This window comes from Phaenicophaeus curvirostris, chromosome 1 (assembly GCF_032191515.1).
Source record: "Phaenicophaeus curvirostris isolate KB17595 chromosome 1, BPBGC_Pcur_1.0, whole genome shotgun sequence".
Classification (NCBI taxonomy): domain Eukaryota; kingdom Metazoa; phylum Chordata; class Aves; order Cuculiformes; family Cuculidae; genus Phaenicophaeus; species Phaenicophaeus curvirostris.
The window spans coordinates 206,546,418-206,568,342 of record NC_091392.1 but is presented as its reverse complement, the minus strand read 5'-3'; the positions used below and the strand labels follow the sequence as shown (position 1 = coordinate 206,568,342).

General features: G+C 41.6%; 1 protein-coding gene across 1 annotated transcript in view; it reads right to left on the bottom strand.

Moving 5' to 3' along the window:
- Positions 1–21,925, bottom strand: part of COL4A1 (collagen type IV alpha 1 chain) — a 133,468-nt gene that overhangs the window by 65,504 nt on the left and 46,039 nt on the right. Inside the window, exon 2 of the mRNA XM_069883457.1 lies at positions 7,432–7,482. Coding sequence (XP_069739558.1) covers positions 7,432–7,482 — 51 coding nt within the window. The remainder of the gene's footprint in view (positions 1–7,431; positions 7,483–21,925) is intronic.

The following is a 21,925-nucleotide window of genomic DNA, read 5'->3' as shown; positions in this document are numbered from 1 at the left end:
AGTGGCCAGCAGGGCAAGAGAGGGGATTCTCCCTCTCTACTCTGCTCTCGTGAGACCCCACCTGGAGTATTGTGTCCAGTTCTTGAATACCCAACATAAGAAGGATATGGAGCCATTGGAACGTGTCCAGAGGAGGCCACAAAGATGATCAGAGGATTGGAGCACCTCTGCTGTAAGGACAGGCTGAGAGAGTTGGGGTTGTCCTGCCTGGAGAAGAGAAGTCTACGGGGAGACCTTAGAGCAGCCTTCTAGTACCTGAAGGGGGCTTCGAGAAAGCTGTGAAGAGACTTTTTACAAGGGCATGGAGTGATAGCACAAGAGGGAATGGATCTGGAAGGAGATAGATTTAGATTAGACATTAGGAAGAAATTCTTCACCCTGAGGGTGGTGAGGCACTGGCACAGGTTGCCCAGGGAAGCTGTGGCTGCCCCTTCCCTTGAGGTGTTCAAGACCAGGTTGGATGGAGCCTTAAGCAGCCTGGTCTGGTGGGAGATGTCCCTGCCCATGGCAGGGGAGTTGGCACTGGATGATCTTTAAGGTCCCTTCCAACCCAAATCATTCTATGACTCTGATTCTCTGCGTACTGCTCCACTATATGAGCTATTGTTATTCTTCTCTTTTTTTTCACCTCGCTCCCAATGCTGGAGTCAGAGTGCACTTCAGAATGCCCCTCTGTATCCTCCAGTACTACGACTTAAACCCATTTGTTTTGCAGTTCTGCACTCTTTCAGTCTTCGCTTGGCAGCCAAGCAAACTGTTCTAAGGAAACTAAGGGTTACTAAAGCCCCCCCAAGGCTTTTAGTGCTCTGAGAAATAGCCATGAAATACTTCTCCTGCATCCATCTACAGCCACTAACTGTCGAATAAGAAAAGAGTGAGAAGACATCTGATTTGATGCCCCTGTACATGCTCACTCACTCACTCACTCACTCACTCACCCCAGTATTTACTTTAACTATGCACAGTGATCTTTGACAAAAGTCTTGGTGAGAATTATTTTTGTTGGCATATCAAAACATTTTAAAATGTTCCAGCTGAACTTCAGTGGAAGCTGACCGATGCTTTCTTTAAGAGCTACAAAATTCATATGTAGGTTTTACTACCCTAGTTTAATCTTAACAATTCTAGGCGATAGAAACATGATTTTACAGACAGGAGTCTAAGTTTCCTTTGGCTTTACCTTCATTTTGCTTTTCTTCTATTGTTAAGGATGGTATAGGAGAAGATTTTACCTGTTACTGAAAGGTAGTAATTATTTTCATCACTAAGGCTAACTTTCTTTGCTAAATTGTCTATAAGTCAATTTGCTTCTCATTCCGCAAAAACCTTTGCATCTGTTATATTTACCTGAGAGGAAATGTGAATCCCTTTTAACATCTCTTAAAAATGCTTTCTCAGCTGTTCTTGCTCCTTCTATCACATTAAGCTTCTTTCTTGGCTAAGCTAAAGAGACTCCCCAGCTGGTTAGGAACTTCCTTGCATGATAAAGTACTCCACCATCACTTTTTAAGCTGCTACTTCACATTTCATCTTTGAAAATGCCACTTCCATGCTGCTTCATACTGTTCTGTCTCCTCCAGGCATAGATGGTTACAAGTTTTGCTGTTGTTTCTGCTGGAAGACCTTTCATGAATTTCATATGAAGTGATGAAATGTGACTTTTTAACCTTTCGTAACGAAATATAAACTTTAAGATAATTCAAATCTACTTTGCTGAAAGCCAGCATCATACAGGCAGATATTTTCAATGACTAATGTAAGTTATGACCTCTCACTGAAAACATAGGTCTAAAATCTGAAAGAGGACGTAGCCGAGCAAAGAAAATCAAACTGACTACCCCTAGGGCGAGATTAAAAAAACCCAAAGTCAAACCCCCAAACAACTATTTGTTCTTGGCTAGAATCATAGAATCGCTTGATTGGAAAAGACTTTTGAGATCACTGAGTCCAACTGGACCTGTCCAGTATTAAACCATATTCCTGAGCACCTCATTGACTCATCTTATAAATACCTCTTGGGATGGGGAATCAACCACCTCCCTGGGCAGCCTCTGCCAGTGCTTGAGAACACTTTCCATGAAGAATTTTTTTCCCTGTGCCTAATCTGGACCTGCCCTGGTGCAACTTGAGGGCATTCCCTCTCATCCTATTGCTTGTCACTTGGGAGAAGAGACCAACACCCACTTCACCACAACCTTCCTTCAGGCACAAGATTTTAAGTTTGGGAAGATTCCAAACTACACATGAGCTTCGCACAGGGACTGGGAGGCTCTGCTTCCCAAACATGCAAGTTTCAGAGAAGTGGAGACCTTTTAGGCCTTTGTCTCTCTTTGATCTCACATGTGGGAAAATTTAGTGAATTCATTGGAGGCTTGCGTGCTTCAAATGCAATAAGACTCTGTAATCCCCTGAGAAACCATAAAGAAGATATAGAATGAGAGAATTGCTTGACTGGAAAAGAACTTTGAGATCATCAAGTCCAATCATTCCTGTCCTTTACTAAACCATAAAACTGTGCACCTCATCTGCCCATCTTTCAAACACCTCCAGGGATGGGGACTCAGCCACCTCCCTGGGCAGCCTCTGCCAGTGCCCTAGAACCATTTCAGTGAAGAAAGGTTTTCCAAATGTCCAATCCGAACCTCCCCTGGTGCAGCTTGTGGCCGTTTCCTCTCATCCTATCACCTGTCACTTGGGAGAAGAGACCAACACCCACTTCACTAGAACCTCCTTTCAGAGGGTTGTAGACAGTGATAAAGTCTCTCCTCAGCCTCCTTTTCTCCAGGCTAAACAACCCCAGTTTCCTGAGCCTCTTCTCATAAGGCTCTCATAAGGTTTCTACAGCCCCTTCACCATACACTAACAGCAGCTGTACAAACATAAAATCAAACTCTGTAAGGATAGAGAGCAAGTTTTATTCAACGATGAAAAGGCTGAGATTATTACCCCAACACCTTTTCATGCAAAAACATGTACTTGCCAACAGCTGCTTAAAAAGTCCTATTATACCAACTGAAATACTACTGTGTGCGTACCTTTTCTCCTGAAAACTAAACATAAGCATATCACAGAATCATAGAATATTTTGGGTTGGAAGGGACCTTAAAGATCATCCAGTTTCAAACCCCCTGCAATGGGCAGGGACACCTCCCACTAGACCAGGCTGCCATCATACAGTACTACTGATATCATGAAGCTATCATTTCTATATTTCTATATTTCTATGATTCTATTCTATGATTCTGTTGACAAGGGACCACATACATGACCAAGTGTCTGTCAACCTAAGGCAGCAACAGAGCAATCTGGGTTCAAGACCCAAAATGGCTCAAGCGAAGCCAGTTTGTGTATTTCTTCAGCAGTAAATCCACCTGGGGATGATGCACCCATCAAGGGAGACACGGAAATAATATTTATGTAGGTATAATAATATGGACACCATCTCAGAATTAGGCAAATAAAAATATGCCATTATAAAAGAATTTATTCAAGGGGTTTTTTTTACATTTAAACAAAAAAATAACCCCAAGAGCAACATCTAAGTAAGTTAGTTCTATTCTTATTTTCTGTTTTCTTTTAGGCAGAGATTTTTTAATGGACAATGCAGTGTCAGGGCAGGAATCATAAGGGATTTACACTAAAGAATGAGAATTTATACTTTAATGCATTCTAACTGATAAGCGTTAAAAGATTAATCATTGTGTATTAGTTACAGCACAGTTCCAGAGTTACCTCCTTTTATACACATTTCTGATATGGAGTAAAATGAGTGTAAATGGTCATGAATGAGAGAATGAACATTCCTGGAAAAAGTCAGCTCATGGAGAGTTTTATTCAGCTCTATACAGTCTTTGTTCTAAATGGTAATTAAATGCTTGACATGCTTTTTCTACAGACATTAATGGCTAGAACCTCTTTATCTCTACAGCTACTTGAAATTGTTCTCAAAATCTAGGTAGGCATAAAAGAGAAAACATAACTTCTATCTGCTTCTGAGTAACCCAATAAAATGCAGGCAAGCATTCAAATCTCTAATCAGTTTAAACAGATCTCACACTTCAACGAGGTTAGAAAGAACAGCCAGTTACAGAGAAAACCAAATAAAAAGTGTAAAAGGAAACAAGATGTTTTAGGCTAATTTATCTAATGGAAAACAGTAAGGTCTTATTTATTATCGTATTATTTTAGCACTATTATGTTTTTCTAAAATTTTTGCGCCTTTTCTTGGCAAATACTTGGTACTTGACATTATATAGCTTAAAATAACAGCCTGATGTTCAGTGTAATAATAAAGGCTTTATAGGATAAAAGCCATCTGTTGAAATTACGCTCACTTTCTGAAATTCACTGAAAGGGAAGAAAACCCTTAGACTTTGTCAATTATCTGCCCTTGATAAAGTATGAGTCATCTTAAAGGAGTTTGGCACAGAGACGCAATTTTCATGGAAACAGCCTAATGAGAGAACATATTGAATCTATTCTAAATATGGCCATCCAAGTGGTCATATTGATGAAAAGATCCTCAAATAGGAGAGAAAAATATGACAATATAATTTACTCTTCCATGTCTGAAATGCCATCTGGTAATATTTCCTGGGCATTTCACAGCTTTTAAGTCAAATACTATTTTCAGCACTTTTTCTGGTGACTTCATGAATATGATTATTTGGCCAAACGCATTTTAATTAAACCCCACCCCCAAATCACTCAGTCTGGAGCTTTTTTCCCACACTATGGTAGGAAATGTGTCTCCAGATGTTAATAATTAAGGCATTAAAGGGTAAACCCAGCACCCGCTTCCGCAGCTGCCGGAGCTCCCATGGCAGTAAACTGGTGTGGTTATGTTGCTAAAAGAGTGTGGGTGGATTGGAAAAGGCCCTTCAGCATTTGCGCACTTCTGTACAACATGGAAACCAGATCAAAAGGGTTTCCAGTGTAGGCAACATGCTGGCTGTGGATGGAGCATGGCAGAATGGATAAGTACTGCCCACGCAAGTCGTTACGTGAGGAGTGGAGAGCAGATGTTCTCTAACGTGGTCTCCTGGAGTACCACAAGAGCTGGGCATAGCAGCCCTCTACTGGCCTGGATCATCTCTCTATCTGATCAGTCCTCTGATAAAGCAACATTCATGTGCGTTAAGAGTAACTGTGTTCAGCAGAGACATGTTTTAAATTCAAACGTGTTTGTTGGAAAGACCATTTCTAGAAATATTACAGAGGCAAACCGAAAAGATGCTTCCCTTGCCCTCTCTCACCAACTTTTGTCCTCAGACCGAGGACCAGGTAGTAGGCTACTCTTATTCTAGACAGGCATTAAACATAAAGAGTTAGGATAAAAAGCTGCAACAAGTGTTGGGGCAGATGTTTTCTGTTCAAAATCCTAAGTGCATATTTGAAAGCCTCAGAGCGTCAATATAATGAGCAGAATCAAGTTATATTGAATATATTGAACAGAATCAAGTTGCTTTCAAATGCATTCCAAAATACCTTCAAAACCTTTCTTGAATATTGCTTTCTGGGTATAACTATTCATTCACCTGTCTAGCCATCTCTAATGCTAATAATGAAATTTCCTGCACAGTCTAAAAGTATGTATTTTACTACACACATTTAAATTCAGAGAACATCAGTTTGTGATGAAAACCCTTAGGAAGAGCATGGGGTGCACTGACTTGCTGAGATTTGCATGAGAATTGGAATTTATTATGACTTCCATTGCTATGGACTGATATTTTTCTCTCTTCTACATTTTTAAATAACTTTGATTAATTTGAGCTAGTTTTGTCTACTAGCATGTTAGACAAGCACCTATTTCTTCCATAAAGAACTTTTTGAGACTCTGAATTACACAAATGAAAAATAGCTAGCAAAAGCTCCAGCAAAAAATAGTCAGGATTGCAGCCAGAAATAAATGAAGCATAAGCTTTTATACAATTTATTTCCCCAAGCCATAATTTTAATAAATTATCTCGTTACAAGATGCTGGCACATTCTATGAACTGAAAACTAATGACTTTCAACAAGACAATTATAATGTGATATCTCTCTCATTCTACAATGATCCATTTATTCTCGTTAGTGAAAAATAAGATCAAGAAATCAAGGAACAAATTCAGAGTTCAAAACTCTTCCCAAATCTTTGCTATATTTGTTTTCAATATATAGGTGACTTTTATTAAACTGATATTGATGGGTCACCAAAAAAATTGAGACTCCATCTAAAAGATGTTTTGAACCTTGATACTTTTCATGTGTCTCACAAATCAATCTATGCTCTGCACCAATAAAAATCATCTTTGCTTGGGTCTCCAATTAAGTCAATTCCATTCCTTGTTCTGAAAATACCAAAGAAAAGCCACCAACAAATATTGATAAAACCCTCATCCGTACATATGTAGCTATCATATGTAAGACAATGTAGAAACCAGCTGTATATTTATTTAAAAAAGAAAACCAACCCCCTCCTGAAATAAAAATCAAACAACTTTCCTCCCCGATCTTCTAAGCATTCCTTCGGGAGATTTAAACAACTTAGCTCGAAAAATGTTCCCACTGCGATCACGGAATGATAAAACCTTCGGTTTACACTCATTTTGAATGGTAGATCTACTGTGCGTGTGCATGCACAAGGGAACGCACCATAGATTAAAATCTCTAGAGCAAAACTGGAAGAGATAAGGAGAGTGATTGAATGTCTACAGTATTTACAAAAGCAGGTGATTTACAGCGGGAATTCATGGAATGCTTAAGTACGCTATATTTTTTCCTCACTGTTACTGCTTTAAAAGAAGCCTTTAAAGTGCCTCTTCTGTTTCATACACAGAAAGTCTGGATAGGTGAATGGGAATGGTAAAACTCATGTGCAAGGTTCTGTCAGAAAGTTATGAATGTTGCTTTTTTCTTGACCTGCAACGCTTTTCTGTATTTAAGTTGCTTATTAACCTCCTTCTTCCCATTGCAGGTCATTGCCTTCCTTGGCTAACTCTGGTCAGGGTACATTGCTAATCATGCATCAAAGCCTTCCTGGAAAGCAAGCTGCACAGGGGGCTCAGGGGAGCATTTCTGAACTGAATTGCTCATATTGCTTCCAGAGGAGGCCAGGATGCCGTGCCTGCTACCCACAGAAAAGACAAGGTGAAGTGTAGGAAAGGTGAGAGTGTTGGGTTAGCATCCTGCTTGATGGGAAAAGAGGGAGGGCATGGTCAAGCACTTAGCTGTTTCCCAGCCCTGGCCCTCCTGCTTTCTGCTGCTGTGGACACTGAGCTGGCTGCTCTTCCAAAACTCTGTGGAAGGGTTTGGGCTGCCTTTGGTAAAACCCCGTGGCGGTGCAAGTGTTCACTGAAACCAACAGCTCACCTGCCGCCCAGTAGATTATACACCATGTGGTTTAAATAAGCAAGATAATGAAGCGGAAAGAGCTGACTTACTCACCTTTTGCCCTTTTACTCCACTGCAGTCACATTTTCCACAACCGGAACAACCCTGAAAATAAAAGAGAAATTGAGAATTAAGCTCAACTGTGTGACAAGCAGAACATACCACAATGAGCCAGGGATGTCAGCAAGTACCATTCTGATTGCAAGGCTGGTTAGCATGGGGAATGCTCACTTAAGCCCAACACAATATTTTGTTATCTTTATACAGATGTGCACTTATGGTCTCAGTCATGCTCTGATAAAAGACACCTTAGTAAAAGAAGAAAAAGAAACTTGGTCATTTTTAACCATAGAAGACTGTTATATGACTTCTAAATCGTTGTCTTTTGGGTCACCATTTAAAAATGCCTCATTTTTATGTAATCATAGAATCATAGAATAGTTTGGGTTGGAAGGGACCTTAAAGATTTTCTAGTTCCAGCACTCCCTCCAATAGGCAGGGACACTTCCTACCAGACCAGGATGCCCAAGGCCCCATCCAACCTGACCTTCAACATCTCCAGGGATGGGGAAGCCACAACTTCTCTGGGAAACCTGTTCCAGTGTCTCATCATCCTCATAGTGAAGAAATTCCTCCTTCTGTCTAGTCTAAATCTGCCCCTCTCCAGTTTATAGCTTTTGCCCTTATATAGATATGCAGCATCAAGTAATATGAATGTCTCAGTTTAAAACAAGTGTATTCTCCTCTAAGATTCTATATTCACACATGCAAAGCCCAGCAGAATATTTAAAACAAAAATCAATCCAGTCATAGAAATATCTCTCTAATATGAGTTTGTTAATAAATGGTTTCTATTCCGTATATATACTTAATCCCTATAAGTATGTCCCATTGCTTTGAGAAGAAAGGATTCATGATTTATCTTCTATACCTATGGAGAAAAAATACCAGATCTGAAGAATATAGTTTTGGGCTTCTTTTCTGAAGACAAAAAGTGGTTTCTACACCCTTTGGGTGTTTACCATGAGATCTTTTAATATTGATCTACTAAGGTTTTGATCAGTAATTGGCCATCATCAGATAGGAAGATGATAGTTTTTAAAGGAAATTAAATATTAATATAATTACCCCAGGAAACAATATAAACAAGTACTTCTGTACATACTTTATGAAATCAAAGTCAAACCAAAGCTGCTAAGAGAGCAAACTGCTCCTAATATTAAATATTAGATACAGAGGCAACTGATAACATTGGACAGGCAATGATTAGCTCCAGGGTTCTGGTCTGTTTTTCACATCTACCACATTTCAAGTAAACTTTTTTCTTTCTTCCTCTCTATAATGACTAACTGTAATTGTCATTGGGATGGGAAACCTTCCACTCAGTTAAAGCAAACTCATTGCAGCAGGAGAATCCACAGAAAATTTATAAACACATAACCCATCTAAATTACTTTCTAGCAGGTACTACAGAGATCCTTGTTTTGTAAAAAACCTTCCTTAGGACAGAACCATCTCATGGAGTTTCCACACTAGATGAACTTAAGTCAAAATACAACTTGTACCCTCAGAAAATTACAATGCTTAAGCACAGTTGTTTCCAGACTCCTAAATTTATCTGGATTCTGTGAACTGAAATTCTGGAGGGCAGGTGCCAAGAAGGATTTGGGAGAGAAGGAACGTGAACTGCGCAGCAGGCCTTGCTGGTGCCAACAGCTGATTTCATCACATGAAATGCTCCAAAGTGCAACCTCCCTCAGAAGTAAGGGTGAGGAGATCTTGATTTAGGTGTTTGAGGAAGGGAGCTTAGTATGAATAAATGCTATTTCGTGCCTTTGTTCACATAAGACATGAGACACTTAACAAATTTTGGGGTTGGCTTGTTTGGACCGGGTCAAGAACAACCAAAAGATTGGGATGTCTAACATAATCGTAAAGACCTTTGCAAAATGTGAAAGGTGATAACATGTGAGTGTGGTCAGATTTGACGTTGCACAGGTAAAAGCTTACGATTACTTTGTGTTACTGAGATATTTCAGTGCACTTAAGTGCATCTAGGCTACTCCCTGCCTTTTCCTCCTCATAGTCATGAAGGAACCAATGAGTAACTCAGCAGTTAGAAATAAGAGCAAAAATACCTAACCTGTTTCAAATTTGGAAAACTTCAAGACCCATAAACCAACAAGACCAATAAACATCATCACTTTAACAAGTTAAAAAATACAGTGGCATTTTTACTTGCTAAATATATTTTCTTTTAAACTAAAGCATCAAAGAGAAATTACATAATCACCGACTCAGAGAATGGTTTGGATTGGAAGGGACCTTCAGGCTGTCCAAGACCACATCCAACCTGGCCTTCAACACCTCCAGGGATGGGGCAGCCACAACTTCCCTGGGCAACCTGTGCCAGTGCCTCACCACCCTCATTGTGAAGAAATAACAGCTTAATACTGAAAATAAAATTATTAAAGGCCACTCAATATAACTGTAATGCAGCTCTTGAAGTATTTGTTGAGATCTTATTTTTTAATATGTAGAACTATTGAACTTGTTGTTTGAAGTCTAACTTCCTCCATATTCACATAAATCAAAACTAGTCCCTTCTCTTACATTATTAAAGCATCTTACCTTATCATTATATTATTATGCATTTATAAATGCATAATAAATGCTATTATAAATGCACAGAAAGATTAAAATCAACACTGATTGGAATGACTATTAATGGTTATTATTCCTATGCTACAGAAAGAGGATTAGAGCTGAAAATGGCACCAAGATATGCTATAACATCAACTCAGTGCTGACCAGCACCACCCACTGAATAATCTGCTCTACTCTTTGTGGCACAAGGTTATGCCTGGAAAAACATTGGGCCTCCCATTTCAAGAAAGGACCCAGTGTGACCTCTCTTAGTTTTTCAGACCTGATGAGATCACAGCTGGAGGACGCATGCTTGCAGTTCATACTTCCTCCTCCAGCATCATGGAGAATGTTATCGGATTTATCAGCACATCCCTTAAATACAGAAGCCTGCTGCATCTGGGAATGTAATTAAAATACATCATCAAATCATTATAAACATCTGTTTTCAAGTTAATCCCTGCATACTTCCTTCACCCTGTTGTTTAACATGCACTGTTTAAGACAAAAAGTATGTTGTTGTTTATTTTTCAGTCGGGATTTGTTCTTAAATTTAGCATGGCCAGAAGAATGGACTTGTGCTTTTGGGTCACCTTCTGTGCTCCTAAAAATGATGCTATTATATTTAATTTTTAAATTAAAAATTGTGCTTAAACCTCAGATTAGAATAAACAAAGGCGAGGAAAGTAAGAAGGTACTGAGCATCATGGAGCACAAATGCATAAGGTCCTGTTTGCAGGCAAACGCTATAAGCTGCTACAGCAGATCAGGCCACCTGGTCTATAATACTCCATTTATTTTACAGCAGCATTGACTTCCACCATCATTGAGTGTGACTTTTGCAGGTGGATGGAAGTCTGGCCAGCAGTGACATCCACTGCCAGACAGCATTAACCTCAATTGCTAAAAAATACTATTGAATCTGAGGGACATGATAACATTCTGTATATGCTTGGAGGAAGTACGAGCTTCTTCCTCTTGGTCCTCTGGGAAGATGGGAGAAGCAGACTGGAAGGAGCTTATGGATGAAAGGTCAGTTGAAGGAGGTTAAAGGGGCATTTAATTAACAAGGTGAGAAACTGGGAGAAAGCAAGATGGTGACAGCAGTACAAGAATCAAGATCTGGATTCCCCTAACCCAGAGTAGATAAAAACATCTCTACTAGTCACTGCAGTCTTCCTCTATTCAATGGCAAGAGTCCCTTTTGGGCTGGGATCCATCTCACCTATTTTTGAATAGGTTTTGAATTTGTTTGATAGGAATGGTTGGACTCAATGACCCAGTGGGTCTCTTCCAACCTGGTTATTCTATGATTCTATGATTCTATGAATGTTTGTTTTCACTGCAGACAAAACACACCTTGGGGCCTTGAGCCATCTGATCTAGTGGCCATCACAGAGGGTTTGGAACTGGATGATCTTTAAGGTCCCTTCCAACCTAAACCATCCTATGCTTCTATGATTGCTTATTTCTAAACTTTTATGATTCCAAAACAGTCTTGCAATACCAAGAATCCAGTTCACGATTTCCCACCAAGCAGGGCTAGAGATAATGAGACAAATGGGAGAGAAATACTTTTGTCCCATCTCCCAGACATCCTCTTTGAAAAGATGTCTTGGAGCAATCATCGTTGTTCTCCAAGTGCCAAAACAGAGAAGGAATGGTGCTGAGAGGGAAGCATAATCTGCGAGAGGGAGAGGGGAGGCAGTGTGTGAAAAATCAGGCTCTTTGTCTCTTGTCTAGGAGCCAATTACAGACTAATCCACAGATTTTGTCCAGGTGCACCATGACATCTCGCCTATTTTGCATGAAAGGCCAGCAATTTTCAAATAGCCATAGCTCCCTTGCACTCACAGAATATTTGAAGACATTAATTTTATCTTACTCCTCCCAAAAAGTATCAGTCAGCCCAGAAACAGAAGCTCATTTTAGAGATAAAAAATTGCTTCATTTTTTTGACAAGTATTTCCGTTCCGTCTCTTTCTCCCAGACTGTCTGCAACTGATAAGCTTAGTGAATCACGCTAGCAAATCAGTATTAAACTATAAATAGATAACATCCCTTCAATACCATGCCTACGAACATGCTACATACATTATTTGCCTTAAGGATAGTGGTTCATTTACTATCATACTAACATATAGATCTAAAAATGTGCCCCTAATAAATAGGTGTCCCAATCTGGACCCCTAAGTCCCATAAATCATGTACCAAGCCATGTTAGGACTAAAGTCCTGTGCGCGACATTGCTGAGACGGCTGCTAAAATTTCCTGCAGCAGATGGAGAAACTCTGCTGTGCAGTTCAGCCTCTTAAGACATCTTGCCAGATCTACAGACTTTTGTTGTGTTTTGCCCTGTTTTTTTTGACAGGTCTTGCTACTTTCCTGGCATTTGACGACTACTGCTTGGATGGAACTCGCAGAGGAACGATGCAAAGAGCCAGATGAGCAGGCTAGGATGGAGACGGCTGCCATATTTGGACATGAACCACTTCTGGAGGCTACAGAAACTTTGTAAAGAATACAAAGGCCAAGTCAGTTCTTGGACACTCCTCTCTCTTCCAGAAAGTGCATTTTTCAAGACAAAATGTACTTCTCTTTCCCACAACATCAGCTCAGACGCTGCTTACTGAGTTCCAGCTGCTGAGCTGCCTACCAGCTTAGGCAGGTGTCAATCGAGTTTAAGCACATGTGTAAGGCAGATATTTAACAAAATTCTTACTGTTTACTTAAGTCTGTTCATGTTGAAAATCTTATTCCGGTGAATCCAATCACCTCTCCCACCCAAAACACGGCGTCTTTCAAATAACTGACAGTCCTGTAACCCAGTGACTAGTGAGACCAGCACAGATATGCAGATCTTCCAACTATTCACTATGTTTTTAATTCAGAGCTGAAATGCTCAACGAGTACAAATAATCACAATTATTTCATCTCACGATTCATTCATTATAAAATAACACTTAAACGGATCATGTTTTTCATGTAACAGTGAACATTCTCCTCTCTATGTTGTTATATTTCAAAGCCCAATTGGAACTGAATTCCAAGATGAGTTCAAACACCAGCAATGGGATGGGGATGGCTGTTTGGCAGTGACAGCTTTAAGTCTGAATCTCCTTCTTCCACACAAGCCACCCCTTCCACCCTTACGCTAACCTAATCACAACAGGGAAGGCCAAGGGAGATTTATCCCTACATAGCAGTCGCTGCATTTTCACTTATGCACACACGTACAACTCATGTAGCTGACAGGACAGCTGGATCAATAGAGGTCTTCAGTTTCACATCTCACCAAGAACAGGAAGAGGAAGGAGATGCCAAGTGCAGGACACTTATCTCACATTCCTCTCGTATTTTCTTCTCTTTTCAGAATGTCAAAATAGCTTCAAAATATCTCCCTGTCTGTATTACTGTCTAAACTGACTTTGCAGTCCCTTAATAACTTTTTAAAAAATCATCTTGCTAAAACTTCTGATTTACGTACATCTAGAACAAAGAGGATAACAAAAAAATCCAGACCATCCTAGCAAGTCAGCAAAATTCAGTTATTTGTCTTTGTAATACTAAATTTACTTTAGATTATGGAAACAGCTACACTTGAGCAGAATAAAATCATAGAATCATAGAATCATAGAATGATTTGGGTTGGAAGAGACATTAAAGATCATCTAATTCCAACTCCCCTGCCATGGGCAGGGACACCTCCCACTAGATCCAGCTGCTCAAGGTCCCATCCAACCTGGCCTTCAACACCTCCAGGGATGGGGCAGCCACAACTTCCCTGGGCAACCTATGTCAGTGCCTCACCACTCTCATCATGAAAAATCCTCTTTTCTTCTTAAATAAACATATCAGGATGAAAAGCTTCATTGTTTCTATATCTGGCTATATTTTTTTTAAATAAAAGGATAATAAACATGATTTGCAAGAAACAAAAGCTGTCATCTATTAAAAAACCCACAAATGACAGACTTAGAAATTTCTAATTCTGCTTAGACATCAGTAACAATGTATAGATTATTATTAACATACATGCTAGCTGCAAGTACATTTTTAAGCATTTGTGAAAGGTTAAGTGATGTATTAATATACTGGTTGACAGGAAATCTATGGGAGAAAATTAAATTTCTCTTGCCTAAACTATGTCTTTAAAAGGTATTTGTAAAAATGTTGGCAAAGCAAAGTGATTGCTCAATGTAAGTGCATCATTCTTTGCTATAATTTGGCTTTAAATTGGAGAGGAGAAGATTTAGACCAGACATTAGGAAGAAATTCTTGATGCTGAGGATGGTGAGCCACAGGCACAGGTTGCCCAGGGAAGCTGTCGCTGCCCCATCCCTGGAGGTGTTCAAGGCCAGGTTGGATGGAGCCTTGGGAAGCCCGGTCTGGTGGGAGGTGTCCCCGCCCATGGCAGGGGGTTTGGAACTGGATGATCTTTAAGGCCCATTCCAACCCAAACTATTCCATGATTCTATGATAATTTAAGAAAAAAACCCCAAACAATAGAGCTTCAAAATCACTCTCATTCAAACCACAGCTTTGCATTAAGCAAGACTGATCATCTCGCTCCCACTGAAATAATTTTATTTCACACGACACCCTGAAATCTTATTAGATCTGCGATGGGAACCTGAGCATCTTCCTTCCTTGATGACACTCCAAACCACTGGAGTATAAAGTCATTTCCACTGACTCTCATCCTGCCTCTGCAAGAGCTCGGCAGCTAGTTATGGAAGAGCCCCAACCAAGTGTGATAGTAGATCTCCCAAGCATCAGCTGGTAGCCTGGTAATCAACAAGGAGCTGAGCAGTGGATTCAAAGCTCCTCACTGCACTGAACATGGGCATCTTAAAAATTCAAGGAAGCAGTCATAGGAAAAAGCCACTCCTTTGTGAGTCAAGGTTTGATTTCCTTTGCTTGTAACAAATGAAGAAAAATTTGAAAAGTCAAACTGCACTACTTAGGCAATTCTGAAAATTGTTTGGTTTTTTCTGACTAACTTTATTATTCTTAATATTTTATCTTTGACTATTTTTTCATGGAATATGGTTCGAGTTCCCATAACAGGGGGGTTGGAACTTCATGATCTTGAAGGTCCCTTCAAACCCTAACTATTCTAAGATTCTATGATTCCATGAATTTTTATTTCAGCAGTCATATATTTCATCACATAACCAACATGCTGACAAATTGATCCTTTTCTCAAGAAAATGTGCTGGCCAATCATTTTTAAAGGTTATACTTTCTCTCCATTAGTGTTGTAACTGGTTTTTGAACTTGAATAGCAATTTAGATCAAATTGAAAACATAACTAAAGCAACTTAGTGGGGGAAACCATCACTTTTCTCATCAGAAAACACAATCAGTTTAAGTGAGGTGTCTAAAGAGAAAATATCACTTCAAAATGTATAAATTGCTATGGCTAGCTTTAAGTAAATCATAGAAACCATTACTTTTCACTACAAGTAGTTTAATTGATAATTAGGATGGTATCTGTGTGAAATCTTATTCTGAGCAGAAGTCTGTCTCTCACAGGAGCCAATACAAAGCCAGTTGTCCTAGACTGATGATTTGAACTTCAACCCTCACATTAGTTCAGGAAAAGAAACATCTGCCATGCCTTCATTTTCAGGACTTAAACCAAAGAACAACAATTGACCAGAGTTCTCATTTCATTTACAAACTCATCAATTTAGATGTCTATGGATAGATAACAGACAAAAGGGAGTATTTTATGACTTTATAATATCAGCCAGCTCGTCTTTCCCTCTTCTACCAAAGTACTTTTCCTACCCCATGAAAATAAAAAAAAGTTGGCAGCTTATCTTCCTGTCATTTTCCCATTATATTTTTTCTTTTTTTTTTTTCCCAGCAAATCATGGGTAGATTTCAATCATGACTGTTCAGGGAATTCCCAGAACCAACAGAAGACTTACAGCTTGCACTCTCCAAGTCACCAAATTAAGTTCAGTTCTAGTCAGCAATCATGTAGCTGCTATTTAAAGTCTGGCTGGTCGTGTCATTTCAATTTACTGTAGATCCGGTACTCGGAGAGCACAGAACAAAAGTGTCGTTCAAGATATCCTGTAGGACACCACCTGCTTCCAGCTGCCAGGCTAGATGGGACCAGCTCTCCCCTAGATCCCGGGTCATAGCTGCAACGCCTATGTAAATATCTCAAGTGGCAAAAGCCCACAGAACCAGAGAATGGTTTGGTTTGGAAGCGACCTTAAAGATCATCCAATTGCAATCCCCCTGCCACGGGCAGGGACACCTCCCACCAGACCAGGCTGCTCAAGGCCCCATCCAACCTGGCCTTCAACACTTCCAGGGATGCGGCAGCCACAGCTTCCCTGGAAAACCTGTGCCAGTGCCTCACCACTCTCATAGAGAACAATTTCTTCCTAATGTCTAATCTAAATCTTTCCCCTTTCAATTTAAAGCCATTCCCCCTCATCCTATCACTCCAAGCCTTGTGAAAAGTCCATCCCCAGCTTTCTTGGAGGCCCCTTCAGGTACTCGAAGGTTGCTCTAAGGTCTGCTCAGAACCTTCTCTTCTCCAGGCTGAACAACCCCATCTCTGTCAGCCTGTCCACATATCAGAGGTGCACCAGCCCTCGGATCATCTTTGTGTCCCGCTTCTGGAGGCGTTTCAGACCGTAACATACCAATTCTTTCAGATATTACATATATGTTTATTTGGAACTCACTCAATTGTTCCCTCAGAGTAACAAGGGTTACGTAACTGAAGCACTGACTTACTTGTGGCCATGAAGTACCAGTTTTCTAGCACGTAGGTTTGTTCCAGAAGATTTTTCATCTGATCTAAAGCTGTCCCTAGAAGATGTATGAGGAGAATAGCTCTGCATAGACAGAGAAGTGAGTGTGGACTACTGCTCCCTTCTGTCATTCTAATGTACATCAACCTACAGCCAAAGGAGGTCTTCAGGAGAATTAGTGTTTTAATTCTTCTTATCTATGCAAGGTTTTGAAGATTACTGGGTTATACTTGTTGCTTAAATGTAGGCATTCTTGTGAAACCCTGCCTGAAGCACTGTGTCCATTTCTGGAATCCCCAATATAAGAAGGATATAGAACTGTTGGAATGGGTCCAGAGGAGGACTACAAAGATGATCAGAGGGCTGCAGCCCCTCCCATATGAGGACAGGCTGAGAGAATTGGGGTTGTTCAGCCTGGAGAAGAGAAGGTTCCGAGGAGATCCAGTACCTGAAAAGGGCCTACAAGAAAGCTGAGAAGGGACTGTTTCCAAAGGCTTGTAGTGATAGGACTAGGGGCAATGGGGATAAACTGGAGAGGGACAGATTTAGACTAGACATAAGGAGAAATTTCTTCACCATGAGAGTGGTGAGGCACTGGCACAGGTTGCCCAGGAAAGTTGTGGCTGCCCCATCCCTGGAGGTGTTGAAGGCCGGGTTGGATGGGGCCTTGAGTGCCCTGGTCTGGTGGGATGTGTCCCTGCCCATGGCAGGGCGGTTGGAACTAGATGTTTTTTTAAGGTTCCTTCTAACTGAAACCATTCTATCATTCTATGAAAAATCACTGTGCGTGATGAAATTTGAACTAATAACAACAATTCAGCTCTGGTTTTATTTAAAAGACACATAAACTTTTCAGAAAAACAACTGATTTTAAGATAAATTCTATAGAACACAAGCAGAAAAAAATTCATTATGGCTCATGGGACACAGGAGGGCTGTTTGTATTTTTTGGCAGGGTTTTTTCTATTTGGCTGGGGGTACGGGTTGTTTTGTTGTTGTTGATTTTATTATTACCAGAATTCTACAGGATGTTCATACAAAAACCGCAGACAGACCACTGATTCTTATCTGAGTTCTCCAGTGTCTTTTAGCCACTCAAGCAAATATTAGTCAATTTTTAAATGCTTAATATTCATTATTTCAGAAAATATTTATTTTGCTAAGTAGCACCAGTCGGAAGTACTTCACTAAAATGATGTTAAAATAAAAAGTCACATCTTTTCAGTCAAAAAACCTCCCAGCAGATTCTGGGAGCTGAAATATTTTGTTGCTGGGACCTAATTTTTGACATTCTTTTCCAAATTCCCCAGCGGTCTGTCCTAGAGGTAGGGTCATGGGAGTCCCTTGAAAGCTGCTCTGTGAACATGACTTTCCCGTTGATGATGTGAACATCATTGTCAAAGAGCAATGCAAAACCAGGGGGCTTCCAGTTAGTTCACAGGAAATGTAAAGTTATTCCTGTTGTTCCATATTTGGACAAAAATGACATTTAAAGCAACTGTTTCCTCTAAGTACATTCTTTTACAGGAAGCTCTTGCAACAATCAAGGTATTTGCTTACTTAGTGAAATTTTCAGAGTATCCCATTATATCTCTCAGTTCTGCACAGCTCAAAGCAGTTAACTGGCTTGTGAATGCTAACTAATGGCGTTATCATTAAACTGTAAACCTTCTCATCAGCATCACCCACAAGCAGATCTAGTTCCACAGTCCATCAGATACTGCTCAGCCTCCCACAAGCAGAGAGAAGTGTATTTACCAAGTGGATATCATAGAATCACTACGCTGGAAAAGACCTTTGAGATCATTAAGTCACAGCTGAGGATGAGAACATACTCCAGGACTCCCCTCTTCTATGACGACAGGCTGGGAGAGTTAAGGTTGTTGAGACTGGAGAAGAGCAGGTTCCAAGCAGACCAAGTGGCCTTCCTGTACCGGAAGGGGCCTCCAAGAAAGCTGAGGAGGGACTTTTTACAAGGCCATGGAGTGATAGCACACGAGGGAATGGAGTTAAATTGGAAGAGGGGAAGATTTAAATTAGACATTAGGAAGAAATTCTTCATGCTGACGGTGCTGAGACCCTGGAACAGGTTGCCCAGGGAAACTGTGGCTGCCCCATCCCTGGAGGTGCTGAAGGCCAAGTTGGATGGGTCCTTGAGCAGCCTGGTCTGGTGAGAGGTTGGAACATGATGATCTTTACGGTCCCTTTCAACTCAAACCATTCTACCATTCTGTTTGTATATCCAGGATTGCTGCATCCCAGGTGCAGAATCCAGCATTTGCCCTTGTTAAACTTCATGCAACTGGCAATTGCCCAGCTCTTTAATTTGTCCAGATCCCTCTGCAGGGCCTCTTTGCCCTCAAGGGTACCAACAGTTCCCCCCAGTTTCATGTCATAAGCAAACATGGTCAGTAAACCTTCAAGTCCGGCCTGAAGGTCATTTATGAAGATTTTAAAGAGTACTCGCCCTAAGACAGATCCCTGTGGAATCCCACTAGTGACTGGTCACCAGCCCAATGTAACCCCATTTACTCTACCTCTCCAGATTCCCGAGAGCAATTAAAAAATCATTGAGAGAGGTCTCGCTATGACACCAACCAGATCTTTAAGTACCCTTGGATGAATCCTACCAGGCCCCATTGACTTACAGAGATCCAGCTGGACCAGCAAATCCAACACAAATTCAGAGTTGTCTGGGAGCTGATCATTTGCACAGTCTTAGTTCTCTAGCCCAGGGCTCTGGGTGTGCCCGAGCCCATCATTGGTGTTGAAGACAGAGGTGAAAAAAATGTTAAATATCTCTGCTTTGTCTAAACCCCTGTCTATGAGGTGTCCATGCTCATCAAGTAATGGGCCAACGTTATTTCTTGCCTTCCCTTTGCTATTAACATATTTTTAAAAAGTCTTAGAATCATAGAATCATAGAATAACCAGGTTGGAAGAGACCCACAGGATCATTGAGTCCAACCATTCCTATCAAACACTAAACCATGCCCCTCAGCACCTCGTCCACCCGTGCCTTAAACACCTCCAGGGATGGTGAATCAACCACCTCCCTGGGCAGCCTGTTCTAGTTCCCAATGACCCTTTCTGTGAAAATTTTTTTCCTAATGTCCAGCCTAAATCTCCCCTGACAGAGCTTGAGGCCATTCCCTCTTGTCCTGTCCCCTGACACTTGGCAGAAGAGGCCAGCACCCTCCTCTCCACAACCTCCTTTCAGGTAGTTGGAGAGAGCAATGAGGTCTCCCCTCAGCCTCCTCTTCTCCAGGCTAAACAACCCCAGCTCTCTCAGCTGTTCCTCATAAGACCTGTTCTCCAGCCCCTTCACCTGCTTTGTTGCTCTTCTCTGGACTCGCTCCAGAGCCTCAACATCCTTCTTGCGGTGAGGGGCCCAGAACTGAACACAGGATTCGAGGAGCGGTCTCACCAGTGCCGAGTACAGAGGGAGGATAACCTCCCTGGACCTGCTGGTCACGCCGTTTCTGATCCAAGCCAAGATGCCATTGGCCTTCTTGGCCACCTGGTCCACTGCTGGCTCATGTTCAGTCGCTGTCAACCAACACCCCCAGGTCCCTCTCCTCCAGGCAGCTTTCTAGACAGACTTCTCCTAGTCTGTAGCACTGCACAGGGTTGTTGTGCCCCAAGTGCAGGACCCGGCATTTGGCCTTGTTAAACCTCCTGCCATTGGACTCTGCCCAGCGGTCCAGCCTGTTCAGATCCCTTTGCAGAGCCTCCCGACCCTCCAGCAGATCGACACTTCCACCCAGCTTAGTGTCATCTGCAAACTTGCTCAGGGTGCACTCGATGCCTTCATCCAGGTCATTGATAAAGACATTGAACAGGGCTGGACCCAGCACTGAGCCCTGGGGAACCCCACTTGTCACTGGCCTCCAGCTGGATTTCACCCCATTTCCCACCACTCTCTGGGCCCTCCAGCCAACCAGTTTTCCACCCAGGAGAGTGTGCGCCTGGCCAGGCCAGAGGTGACAGTTTCTCAAGCAGAATGCTGTGAGAAACTGTGTCAAAGGCTTTACTGAAGTCCAGGAAGATACATCCACAGCCTTTCCCTCATCCAGCAGCCGAGTCACTTTGTCATAGAAGGCAATCAGGTTAGTCTGGCAAGACTTTTTATTATCCTTCAGAGTGCTGGCCGGTTTCAACTCTAATTGAGCTTTAGCCACACAAATTTCTGCCCTACAGTAGCAAACAGCATCCCCATAGTCCTCCCATGTCATCTGTCCTTGTTTCTACTAGCCATACATCATCCTTCAGTTCCAGTAGAAGATGCCTGCTCAGCCAGTCTGGCTTTCTGCTTAGCCTGCTTGACTTCCAGCATTTGGAATTGCTTGGTCCTGTGCTCTTAGGAGGTGGTACTTCAAAAGTGACAGCACCAATGTACCCCAGCATCTTCAAAAGCTTTTTCCCACGGGACCTCACTAAGCAGTCCCCTGAGCAACCTCAAGTCCTCCTTTCCTCATATTCACAGTTGAGGTCTTGTTGTCAATTTTCCTCCTGTTACCATAGATGTTAAATGACTGCCTCATGGTTGCTGTGGCCAAGACAGCCTCCAATCACCACTTCACCCATAAGACCCTCTCTGGGGACACTGGGAAATGTGGGAAGAGGTGGCTGCTGCTGCCAGAGCAAGCCCTGGTGCCCACAGCCTGGGTCTGTCCCAGCCCACTGGCAGGAGGACAAACCACACTGGTGCAGCCACTGACCAAGCTCCTTTGCTGTGGGGCAATTTCTTATATGGTGAAGGTAAAAATCTTAATGGCCACAAAACCTCCTTGCTGCCCCGCTTACTGTTTCATTTACTACAATGATAGCAGGATGTGAATGTGCAGCTGCTGTTTTAAGCATCAAGCATTACACCACCTATGGCAGCCTGGCTATGGTGGTGAACACCCACTGAACAAGCCCACGGTCCATAAAGGGCTCACTCCACTCTCATGAGACCCCACCTGGAGCACTCCATCCAGTTCTCGAATCCCTAACATTAACAGGATATGGAACTGTTGGGATGGGTCCAGAGGAGGGCTACAAAGATAATCAGAAGCTGGAGCATCTATGCTATGAGGACAGGCTAAAAGAGTTGGTGTTGTTCAGCATGGAGAAGA